This window comes from Myotis nattereri, assembly GCF_964212035.1.
Source record: "Myotis nattereri genome assembly, chromosome: 19".
Taxonomy (NCBI): Eukaryota; Metazoa; Chordata; class Mammalia; order Chiroptera; family Vespertilionidae; genus Myotis; species Myotis nattereri.
The window spans coordinates 24,168,659-24,181,849 of NC_138095.1; the positions used below are offsets into that span (position 1 = coordinate 24,168,659).

General features: G+C 40.7%; 1 protein-coding gene across 2 annotated transcripts in view; it reads right to left on the reverse strand.

Annotated features, from left to right (window-relative positions):
• TTC28 (tetratricopeptide repeat domain 28) overlaps nucleotides 1-13,191 on the reverse strand; it is a 379,945-nt gene that overhangs the window by 118,730 nt on the left and 248,024 nt on the right. For both annotated transcript variants that reach the window (XM_081113799.1, XM_081113798.1), the window contains exon 6: nucleotides 6,664-7,171. In XM_081113799.1, the coding sequence (XP_080969925.1) occupies nucleotides 6,664-7,171 (508 nt within the window). The remainder of the gene's footprint in view (nucleotides 1-6,663; nucleotides 7,172-13,191) is intronic.

Genomic DNA, 13,191 nt, shown 5'->3' on the forward strand with positions numbered 1-13,191 from the left:
AAATAATCTTTGTGACTCCAATCTCATTGTCCCTGGCTTCTCTCATGTAAGTGACATATCCCCACACCCTGAAGCCCTCTTCTCCCTGAGCTCCACCTGGATCCCTCCACTCTGTGCATCTGACTCAGACTCGCTGGTGGGCTTTCCTTCCCCATCTCATAAATATAATTAGGATGATGCCATCTTAATACTTGTTTCCAGTTCCACTTGTTCATATTACACAAAGTGAGAGAAATACATAAGGGCCATGTACAAAATCAAACTTACCACGTGCTTCCCAAAACTAATTCCTCCTCCCAGCTTTCCTTTCTCTTTCCAAAGGCACCACTCTTCTTCCAATCACCTGGCACAATATCTTGCTATAAGCTTTGACTCATTCAATCTAACCAATAAGTATATATTGTGTACCGCTTATTATACTCAGTGACGCAGAGACTACAGAGTAGAAGGTTGTTCATAGTTGTAATGATTTTAATCCAGTAATGATATCCTCACAAGTATACAAATAACCCTAATTCCTGGTTGAATATAAACAGAATAAAAGACATTTTTAAAGTGTTGCCAGGGCTCAGACAAGGTAAGAAATTTATTTTATTATCAAGAGAGTACACTTTAGACAAGCAAAACAGGGACACAGAAGTTCTAAGTGGAAGAAACAGCTTGAGGAAATATATTAAAGCAAGAAAGCATGGCCAATGTGATGAGGTCAGGGAAGATGGAGAAGCGCAGTTTGCGGAAGGAGCATGTGCAGAGGAGCAGTGGAACTGAAGAATGGAAAGGATGACGGGCTTAAAGGTGAGGACTCTGACCATAATGGGGTATGCCATGTGCACCGAGCGAGGACTGCCTGGACTAGAGCTCCAGGTGGGTCAGTCTTATCGATGTGCAGGATGGAGAAGACATGGGAAGGTGGGATGGTTGTGAAGAAAACCCAACTAGTAAGATAATACATTAGACTGGGCAATTAGGAAGAGGCAATGAAAGAAAAGAACCTTTATGAGAATATTTATTTGAAAACTGTTAGACTGAGAGTCACTAAGAAAAAAAAAGGAAGAAATCAATGATGACTTTAGATTTCTAAGTTAGGATGTATCATAAGCTGAATAATGCCCCCTCCCCCCAAATATGCTGTTGTCCTAATTTCGGGAACTGTGAGTGTTACTTTACATGGCAAAAAGGACTTAGCAGGGGTGATTAAGCTAAGAATCTTGAGATTATTCAAGTGGCCCTGAGAGAATCACAACAGTCGTTATAAGAGGATGCAAGAGAAGTCAGGGCAGAAGACAAGGCAATGTGATGACAGAAGCAGAGATTGGAGTGACGCCCTCTGAAGGGGGAGGAAGAAGCCATAAGCCAGGGAATACAGGTGCCATTAGAAGCCGACTCTCCCCTAGAGCCTGCAGAAGAGTCAGCCCTGCTGACACCTTGGCTTGAGCTGGTGGAACTGATTTCAGACTCTTGCCCTCCAGAACTGTAAGAGAATAAATCTGTGTTGTTTTAAGCCACTAGTTTGTGGCGATTTGTTACGACGACAATAGAAAATTAATACAAATGGCCAGAGGGGTGGGGCTGTCATCAACAGAATTAGGAAATCTAGGAGAAGCGATTAATTTAGGAAAAAAATGTCATGTTTGTACTCACTTTGACAGATCAGCATGAAAATCAGATGGAGTATCCACTAGGCAGTTGGAAATGCAAAAATAATACTCAGAGGTCAGAGCTGGAGAACAAAAATTTAGAAACAATGCACATTGAAGCAGTAATTGAAAATGATAAAGGAAGATATATAAAGAACAGAAAAAAATCAAGAAATAAAACACAGGAACAACCTATACATAGATGTGTATATTTACATATGTGATTGTACTGCCATGTGTTTATGTACATAGTAAACAGGTCTGAAAAGATTCTAACCAACTCTGAGGAGTGGGAAAGGGGAAGGTAAAAATGTAAGGGAGTGGATCTCCTTTTCCTACTTTTTACACTTATGTATTATAAGAATTTTTTTTTACAAAAGTAAGTACCACTTTTGTAACTTTAAATTGTCCATTTTCAAAAAACACCAATGAAGAAGGCACAAGAAGAGCAGTCAAGAAGAAAATTAGGAGAGCATGCTTCACAGAAACTAGGAGAGGAGAGAATTTCAAGGAACAGTTCGTAAATCACACCAATGCTGCATACTGATTAGGAAAATTTAGAATTGTCAAAAGATCGTAAAAGTCAGCATGAGGAGTTCACTGTTGATCTTTTTTCAGGGACAAAAGAAGCAAATCAAATTGCAATGGATTAAAAAAGAATAGCAGGAATTCTGGTTCCGTAATGGAGGAGGAGTTCCTTTCAATCTAATCCTCCCATAAATAATAACTATGAAGTCTGTGGGGGAGAGGGTCACAGGCATGGAGGAGGCTGGGGGAGGAATCTGTGTAAAGGCAATGAAGCACAACCTTAAGAGTGAGAAACTATAGAGAGGTTGGAGCTGAGCATTTGGAGAAGGGAATGGCATTGGATAAGTTTCCCATTTTTGAAATGCCAAAGAGCATCTTTTCTTTCCCAAAAGGCAAGCCCCAATTAATGTAAGGTGGTGAGCTAACATTCAGGTAGAAAAACACAGACTTGCTGGCTTGAAGAACCAGAGGGAAAAAATCCCATAGAGAGTCACAGTAGGGGGCCTTAAATTCTGAATATAAATTCTACCTCATCTCTAACTCCTGAAATATATATGGGAAAGGCAGAGTCTAAGCAGCCCATTTAAATAAAGGTAAAAGACCCCAACAGAGATTTCAACTGCCACCCACCACAGAGAAGACTGAATTTGGAGCTTGAATTCAGTCAAGTTAACTGGGAAAACAACAAAATCAATACTATTAAGAGAAATATATCAGAATCCAGAATCTCTATCAAGTATCATTCCCAAGATTGGATATAATTCCATATTACTGGATATCCTATATAATAAAAGGGTAATATGCAAATTGACACTAACAGCGGAACGACCAGAACGACCGCTCGACCAGTCACTATGAGGCGAACTGACCACCTCTTGGTCCTTTTCCCCAGCTGGCAGGCTCTGATCACCCGCCCAATGGCAAATGGGGAACTGGGAGTGAGTGGCGGCAGGGGGACAGGGCTGGCAAGCGGGCGGGAATGGCCGACCTCTCGGTCCCTTCCCCCAGCCAGCAGGCTCCAATCACTCGATGGCAAACGGGGAACTGGGGGTGGGTAGCGGCAGGGGCCGGGCCAGCTGCGGGCAGCCAGGGAAGATGGTCCTGATTGCAGGCCAGGCCTAGGGACCGTACCTGCAAGCGAATTTTGTGCGCTGGGCCTCTAATAGGATATAAAATGAAACAATAGCCCTAACTGGTGTGGCTCAGTGATTAGAGCATTGGCCTGCACACCAAAGGGATGTGGGTTCATTCCCCACCCCCCCTCGGGGTGCATTGGGGAGGCAACTGGTGGATGTGTCTCTTTCACATTGATGGTTTCTCTCTCTCTCTCTCTCTTTCTCTCTCTCTCTCTCTCTCTCTCTCTCTCTCTCTCTCTCTCTCTCTCTATTGCATCCCTCCTCCCCGCTCCCTCCCTTCCACTCTCTCTGAAAAAGCAATGGGAAAAATATCCTCAGGTGAGGATTAAGAGCAAGGAAAAAGAAACAATAAAATGTCACTAATACTCAGTACAAAAGGCAATCAATACACAATTCTGTGAATATACTAAAAACCACTGAATTATCTACTTTAAATTGTATGGTATGTGAATTATATCTCAACCAAGCTATTACAAAACAACAACATCAACAACAGGTAATCAACATGGTCCAACTCTAAGAGAACGGACGTGGAATTAGTAGACAATGTTTTAAAAGGTTTTGTTTCCCTCTCCCCGACCCTGAATTGAAAATGGGTGAAAGCCTCTCTCCCCTTCATCATGCAGGGCAAGGAGCAGCCACCGCGGAGGGCTGTGATCTAAGGCTTATTCTTTGCTGCTATAACAGGTTTGAAAAGAACGAAATAAAGCAATATTCACACATAAAAATAAAATAAAATAAAAGCTTTTGTAATATCTAGGCTCAGCTATGGAAAGAAAAATATACATGTAATAAACATATAAATCTTAGCAGTTAAATGGAAATTTTCATTAAAAGAACCAACTGTAAATTCTACGGATAGAAAATACAATATATATCCTACAAATATGTTCTCTGACCACAATGAAATTAAATTAGAATTTGATAACAATAAACCTCCAACATATTAATATTTAAACAATACTTCTAAATAACACAGGGGTTAAAGGTAAATCACAGATGACTTTAGAAAATATTTTGAACTTATTGAAGGTAACCTAATACATCAAAAATTACTGGATGCACCTATAGCAGTGTTTAGAGGAAATTTTATATTTTTAAACACTTGTATTAGAAAGAAGAAAGATCTAGAATCAATGACCTAAGTTCAACCTTGAGAAACAAGAAAGTAGCAAGAAGGAAATGATAAAAATGAGACTGGAAATAAATGAAATGGAAAATAGACAAGCAATGAAAAATTTAAGAAAAACACAGTTTTTTAAAAAGATCAAGAAAATTGATAAATGTCAAGCTAGAATGATCTAGAAAATGGTACAGGTGTAAAAAAACAACAACCCACAAACTACCAATAACAGAAATGAAAGAGGGCATATATCCTACAAGCATTAAAAGAAAAATAAGGAAATATTATAGACAACTTTATTTCAATAAATTAAATGAACTGAACAAAGTCTTTGGAAAATATAACTAATTCAAACTAATACAAAATGATAAAGAAAATCTAAATAGTCCAAGCTGCATAGCCATTTAAGGTTCTAAGCCAGCTGTGGGCAAACTACGGCCCGCGGGCCGGATCCGGCCCGTTTGAAATGAATAAAACTAAAAAAAAATAAGACCGTACCCTTTTATGTAATGATGTTTACTTTGAATTTATTTTAGTTCACACAAACACTCCATCCATGCTTTTGTTCTGGCCCCCCGGTCCAGTTTAAGAACCCATTGTGGCCCTTGAGTCAAAAAGTTTGCCCACCCCTGTTCTAAGCCCTCCAATTTATCCTATGTGCCACTGCTTGACTTGTCTTCCTTAAATATCTAGTCTATCTTCTTAGGCCTACATTTCCAAACCATCAGGAATTCCTGTTCACTAGCATATCCCTTGTGTAGTTTTCATAGTAATCTTTTACCACCCTAGCACATTTCTGAAGTCTAATCATGCCACCATCCCTCAGATATGCCAACCTACTTTCTTATAACTTCTTCCACATAATCCTTACTATCAATGTCATCCCATTCCTGGCCAAATCTCACCTATTCTTTGAGGTCTAATCTTCTCCAAGAAGCTTTCTAGGTTAGTCCAAGCCCTCAGGGTCTCCCTTCTAGGAATTGCATGGCACTGCAACATTAACACAGTCTGGCAGGGAGGCCACTGTTGTCCTATGTATTAGTCTTATTTCCCCAACTAAATTATAAGCTTTTTTTAAAAACTTCTCTATCCCTTAAGGCAACTACTATATTCCAGGATTTAGCACACGATTCAATAAATGATTGATTCAATAATACTTGATCCATTGAACGAATGTATAATGCCAAGAGCTTATTTCTGTAGTTCTTACAGACTCTCTCGATTCTCATTCTGATCTCAATATCATCGTCAGAGTCATCTCCAGGGGACTTCCAGACTTTTTCTAACAACCATATTCACGAAACATATGGTTACAATAATCAGAAGTGGGGGGAGGGAGGAGTAGTGCTTAAATTACATAGAGATGAGGTGCCTTGGTTTTGTAGGTCACGTAAGAGGCTGATTTTTACACTCTGCTGCTACTAATATCTGATAAGCATACACTAATACCAATAAGGTCACTTTTTCCTTGTCCTCTCCCCTTCCTGAGTCCCCGTGGACACAGAACAAATCCGGGCATACGGCTGAGTTCAGCTTATACTTCCAAACACATCTGTTCCTTCCATTCATTATGAACCCATACCTAGATATAGAGACAAGATAACAGTATCTTCTAAAAAGTAGCCAGTTACCAATATATAGTGTCTCTTTACTATATAAATCCACCCAAATATATAAATCTTAACTATAACCAAGTACTATCAAAATAATGACTGCAAATCTATCTTATTTCAATAGATCTTTCAAAAAATAATTTTGCATTTATACTAAACTATCAATATCATTTGTGAATACACGTACTATTGAGGAAAAATACACTTCCTGTGGGGTTAAAGTCACCAAGTAAAGAAACCCCTTTGAACAAAAACATCTCAAATTCTCTTTCATTGATGGCTTCCTAGCAGCTTCTCTTTCATTTAAACCAAATATAGCTTTATATCCTCATTTCATTCCCCTTCTCTCTAATTAGATAAATCTGGTCATTCTTCTCTCTAGACAGATTAAAAGGTTGGGTGCTTTGTTTTTCCAGTATTTCAGAGTTCTAATCCTTAGAGCGCTGTGATGACAGGAAGGATCATGTGATTTAGAGCAGACAGGCTCCAAGGAAATGTAACTGAAGGAAATATACAACACACACATTGAAGAGATTCTTTAGAATAAAACACAAAGATAGTGGGCTACTCCCGCTATTTCCAGCCCATGGAATCGACCTGGCTCTTGCAAGCCATTCTGTCCTTACCCAGGTTAGAGGATGCGCGTCCTTCTGCAGCCCGGTCCTTGAGGTCCTCAGCAATGCCCAGCTGCTGCTCATGGTACTGTTTAGCTCTCTCCAAATCCTGCATGCACCTGGCAGCATGGCCCAGGCCAGCGTAGGCCCGCATCTCGATGGCCTTCTCCATCAACTCCTGGGCCAGCTCCAGCACATAGTTGTGGTAAGACATAGCCTTGTCAAAGTTCCTCCTGTAGTGATAGGCACTGCCCAGGTTGCTGTAGGCCCGGGCCTCTTCTCGTTTGTTGCCCAGGTCCTTGGCTATCTTCAGATGCTGCTCATGACACTGCACAGCATTCTCAAAGTCACCCATGGCAATATACACAGCTCCCATGTTGCCGAGTTCTCGGGCTTCAGAAAGCTCATCTTTGGATTGCTTGGCAAGAAGAACACACTGTTTGTGACTGGCCAGTGCGTTGGGGTAGTCTCCAATAGCCGTGTACACGTGGCCCAGGCTGCTCAGGGCTGACGAAGCTGCCTGGAGAAAAAGCATAAAGCAGAGAAATGAAAGCACATCGGAAAATGGCTTTGGTTTGCTGCAGCAGATAAAATGCCACAGAGATTGCCTGTAGCCACCCAATCCAAGCCCTGATCTCTGTTAGTGGCTCACAGACCTATGCAGAACTAAGAAGAGCCCATCCGAACAGCAAGCTCCTAATAAAAGACAACGGTAATTTAATCAGTAACTCTCAATACCTAATCTCACAGAAGCAGGTTGTACTGCACATAACCTTCATCTTAAAGACTATTGACATTTCTAATATTATGATATTATAGCTATGTTAATAGCTATTAACCTCTGTAGTCTAAGGAAATGTTGAAGAAGACCAAAATTAGTTCCAGTATAGCATAGAAATTCGTAGGAGAAATCCATGCTTGGCTCTTTGCACTCCCAGGCATTTATCTAGCCTTCTCCCAAAAGCAAATGGACACCTTAATGGTAAGGGATATATTTAGAATGACTGGTAATTTTGCGACTTAAGACCCACTGGAGGGTCTGTTCTCTTATCTTTGTTCCTTTAATGTGACTTCATCCGTGCTGGTTACTGCGGAGGGCTTAGGTTTAGATGAGCCCCAAAGGAAAGCAATGGGTGGGTTACAAACTATACCTCTGAAAGGCGAGGACTCCACTGAGCCTCTCCACCCCTTTTCAGGCCCACAGTGGTTCTTCCAGCTTTGCTTTTGTTTTTGCCTAGAACAGTGGTTCTCAACCTTCTGGCCCTTTAAATACAGTTCCTCATGTTGTGACTCAACCATAAAATTATTTTCGTTGTTACTTCATAACTGTAATGTTGCTACTGTTATGAAATGTATTGTAAATATCTGATATGCAGGATGGTCTTAGGCGACCCCTGTGAAAGGGTCGTTCAACCGCCAAAGGGATCGCGATGCCTAGGAGCTCTTCTGACCCCAGCCTTTGTACAGAAAAATGCTATCTTCCTAGTCCCCTCACAGTGTTTGCTGCTCATGCATTTCTTGTCTAAAGAAAAGTACACGAGCCCTTTTTCTGTGAAAAGTTTTAATGAAAATAATTCTCTATCAGTAGAGTGCACCAAATGGAAACAACAAAAATAATAACAGGTTTTAGAATCTTACCAAGTGCATATAGTCTTAGATTCTTTTTGTTTGTTTGTTTGTTTGTTTAATCTTACCTGGGGATATTCTTCCATTGATTTTTAGAGAGAGTAGAAGAGAGAGGGAAAGACAAAGAGAAACATCGATGTGCACTGACTGGTTGCCTCCTACACTCACCCGGACCAGGGTCAGCTCCAGGGAGCTGCCTGCAACCAAGGTATGTGCCCTTGACCAGAATTGAAGCCAGGACCCTTTGGTCCACAGGCCAACACTCTATGATAGCACTGAGCCAAAGTGGCTAGGGCTTAGATTCTTGTCTTTAGTTTCTAAAGGGGAGTTACCCTGGACTTTCTCTGCCCTTCTCAGCCCCCTTCCTTCATATTGTTCCCTCTTCCTAACATGCACATGTGATCCTGGCAGAACAAAGGATGCCCTGTCACAAGTAGGCAAGTGGTCTTCACAAGGGCCTCCAGGCTGGGGAAAAACAGCAAAAGATGCTGTGCCACCTGGAGTAAGGGTATTCCTTTCTGAGATGTACTCTATGTCTGTACACTTCAGAGCACTTTTATTAATAGTTTATAGATGAGTGAATTGCTACCCTATTTTTTTGCCTGTGAAATAGTTCTTGATCAAAATAACAGAGGCACTGGTCATCTTTATAATGCTTGCAAATTATAAAGGAACTGTACTGGCCTCAGGTCCCTTCTACAGGCCTTCTACTTCATGTCAGAGCATCGTGCGGGGCCTTCTGCCGCTCACAACTCCTCTCCCCTCCCTGATCCCGCCCCTTCCTCCTCAACTGCAAACCAGGGACTCAACCTGTTTCCTCTGCTTCTCTAGTTGGCCCTCCCTACCTCACTATCTGGGTCCTTCTCTACACAAGCATGGCTAGGGAGCAGGACACAGTCCACAAACCCTCCCCCACAAATCTGTGTTGCCCTCAAAGTAAAACACATGGATCTGTGACTCCGGAGCTAAGGTAACCAAGAATCAGACACACGGTTCCAGACTGCACTGCCCTTGCCCTACCAGGTTTGGCTCAGTGGTTAGAGAATGGCCTGTGGACTAAAGAGTCCTGGGTTTGATTCTGGTCAACGGCACATGCCCAGGTTGAGGGCTCAGTCCCTGGTAGGGGGCATGCAGGAGACAGCTGATCCATGATTATCTTTCATCATTGACGTTTCTCTCTCTCTCTTCCTCTCCCTCTCTACAATCAATAAAAATATATTTAAGAACAAAAAAATGGCATTGCCCTTTACAGGCTCTGGGGACCTTTAGAAATTTAACTTCTCTGAGCTTCAGTTTTCTAGGCGACATTTCTAGGCCCCAGCCAGGACCTGAGTGTTTTGAAACTCAGCCATGAGCCTCTGTCAAATGTGCAAACCATAAATAATTCATGTGGTAATTCCAAACAGTAGAACTGGTTGGAGGCAATGAGCCCTTGAACACTGCAGGGGATGGATTTATAAGGCTTGGGGCAGGCACAACACCCCGGGCGTCACTGTTCCTAGGAACTTCTGGTTTATGGCAACTGCAGATGACAGCCCTGGGATTTTCAGCTTCTGAGTCTTCATTTCTCTAAATGCCAGGGAGACACAGGAGCTCATTTGCTGAAGCTCTCCAAACGTAAGGAAAGGGCGTATTGGGGCATTTCCCCTCTGGGATGTGGGGAACAGAGGGAGGACTACTGCATCAGCTCTCCCCTGGCTCCCTCCAGTTACCAGGCAGTGCTGGGAAGCTGGGATGCCTCATGGTGGTGTCCTGGAAACCAACATCTCTAGAAAGGATGATATAATTTATGAAGCACATCACAGCCTCTGAAATTCAAGAGGCAGGGTGCTGTTGTGTAAGAATGGAACACATAGACAGACAACAGTATGGTGATTACCAGAGGGGAAGGGGGATGGGGCAGCTAGAATCGAGTAAAGGCCAGGATAAGTGGTGATGGAAGGAGACTCGACTTGGGTGGTGAACAGACAATACAATATACAGATGATGTGTTATAGAATTGTAAACCTGAAACCTACATAATTTTATTAACCAATGTCACCCCAATAAATTCAATAAGTAAGTAAATAAACATTTTTTTTTTAAAAAGAATGGAACCAGATTTAGAGTCAGAGGCCCTGGCTCCTAACCCTGTTAAGTCATCTTACTTCTTCACTTCTTACTTTATATGTGAATGGTGTGGAGAATGATAGAGCTAGGATGGGACCAGATGAAGCAGTGCATGTGAATGTCCAGAGTAAAGTGCAAAGTTCTCTGTGAATGCCTCACTGAGGTGTGGATGGATGTTCTGTGACTGCAAGCTGGCGGGGCTGAGCTCTGTTACCAAGCAGGAGCTGGTAATGGCAACTGAAACCATCAGTCATTATGACCAAACATCTATATTCCTATCAGTTGCCACAGGAAATAAAGTCCAGTGTTTTACAGCCCCTGAGCAAATAACCCATGATGATATTTATCAGCTAAGTGATTACAAATTAATCACTTGTCTTTGTTCCTGTTCTTGTAGAATAAGCTTAGATCTGAAACATGGTTTCAGGCTGTTAACGAGAATCTGAAGACCCACATCTATGGGGAATCAGAGGCCCCACCTCAAGCAGATGCTGCATTTGCCACTAAGGTTCACGCTGCCTCTGTATATTAATCTCTTTGAGATTTTTGTGCCTGAATAGCAGCAGCTGCTTCCCACAGTGGAAACATTTTGGAACATCTGTATTTGAATACTAAAACGCACACAAACAGTTATGCTAACAAACTCTCTGGTTGGAATAAGACAATACTTTTCTCTTTACAAGATATAAATGACCCATATTCTTGCCAAAGCATGATTCCCAGCTGTAGCCTTAGCACACAGGAGCCATTGCCCCTTGCTCTGTGACCCGGAGAGCTGCAGAAGAACTACATCTGACAAGTCAGTTTCATGGGACATGGAGCTAAAGAAAAAACAATTGCCTTTAAGGGATTTTAGTTTGAGGCATAAAATAGAAGCATTTAAACTACCCAAACTACAACCACATTGATGACACTATCATTAAACATTATTTTGAAGAATGAAACATGTTTTCCTTTACAACTAGCATGATTCCCCCGTATTGTATTTCATAAGAGTTATATTTTGTGGAAGAATTAAATGTACATACAGGGAATGTTTAATATAACTGCTGATTGACTAATTGTATGTAGTTTTATAAAGGGGGAAATGAACCTGCAGTTACTACCAGAAGCATGGTATTTCTTCTTTACTGTCCAAATCCACATGCACCTTGTATTCCCTGCCAGTTCAGTACCCAAAAATTCAAGGTCCCAGGTTAATTACCTATAACTCAAGAGACAGAAAGATATAGAATAATAGGGACAGACTCTGGAATCAGACATGGATTCAAATGACAAACCATGTGATATTGCACAAGTTTTGCAACATCTCTGAGCCTCAGTTTCCTTATCTGTAAAATGGGAATATTAAGGCCTCACAGAGCCTTGATGAGTACTAAATAAAACAGTATTTATAAACAACCTGCCAGGTTCAGTACTTGGTACACAGTGCATGCTTCACCACATTCTCTCTTCTCTTTGTTAAACATTGCTCTATCAAAACAGAAATTAAAGTGAGAATCACAGCCATGTGGGACAGAGCCCTGACTGACCTATAATGAACATACAGTGGGCACAAGAAATAAACCTTTGTTGTTTTAAGCCACTGAGATTTGGAGATTTACTGTTATTGCAGCATAATCTGGCCTAGCCTGACCAATATAATACTGAGCATAAATTAATAATTTTCGTGCTCCAATCATCATAGTAATAGTTAACACTAGTCAGTCGTTCAAATATATTAATTGCCATGTTTCTGGGGGATTAAATTTTAGGTATTTACCAATTACCATAAGTTTCTGGATGATAACATTTTAGGCATTTTAATAGAAAAACTAAATTTGAGCAGAATTAAGTACTAAAATCAGGAACTTAGCTAATCTTTAAATACCTGTATTAACTCAGATACAATAGTCTAACTGGTAGTAATGTACCCAAATTCCAGGCCTATCTAGGGGGAATCAACAGCCACCCAAATATTAACTTGCAGAAACATAAGATGAAATCATTCCCTGGAGGGTCTATGTACTTCCTACAGTCTTAAATGACATACACTCCCTATTCAATGTGTATACTAGAGCCTGAAAATCTACTCTTAATAAGCATTGAGGTGATAAGGTAATTCTATAAGAAGTTAAACAATGATCTTGAGTTTCTTACTCAACAGTCACACACACACAAATAAAAATAAATTTAAAAAATAGTCACACAAAACCAAAGACAAAAATAATAAAAATATTTATAATCTATATTTTTGAGGACACTGTCCACGATATTACCTGATGTCATCTTTAAAAGGACAAATGGAAAAATTTATTTCAGATTTCGATGCTTCTACCAAGCAACTGCTATAGTTTTATCTTAAGAAAAATGTGAATCTTATAAATGGTCAAATTTATCTTTTTAATTGGGTCACCAGGAAGCTTATGGTTTGACTCAGAACCTCCCTTTAACAGCCAGATATAATCCCATAATATGTGCAAATTCTGCCCTGGCTTCAGCCTATGATATGAACTTAATCCTCTCATTACTCTGATTTCTTCCCTTTCACGCTTTATTTCCTGCTCCCACAAAATCTTCTTGGATTAAAATAGAGAAAAATCAACAAAACACAAACAAAATATAGTAAATATTAAGGTTCTTGGCAGGGAAAGCTTCCTGAAATTGGATCTCTAAGAATTGTGAACTCACAGCCACAAACTGAAGATGAGACTTAAATACCACACAAACAGGGAACATTTTAATTACAGGGTCTTTAGTAGTCTTAAATCATTTTCATGCTGTACATACTTAATAACTGGGCTTATTGCAATCAATCTAACCAGT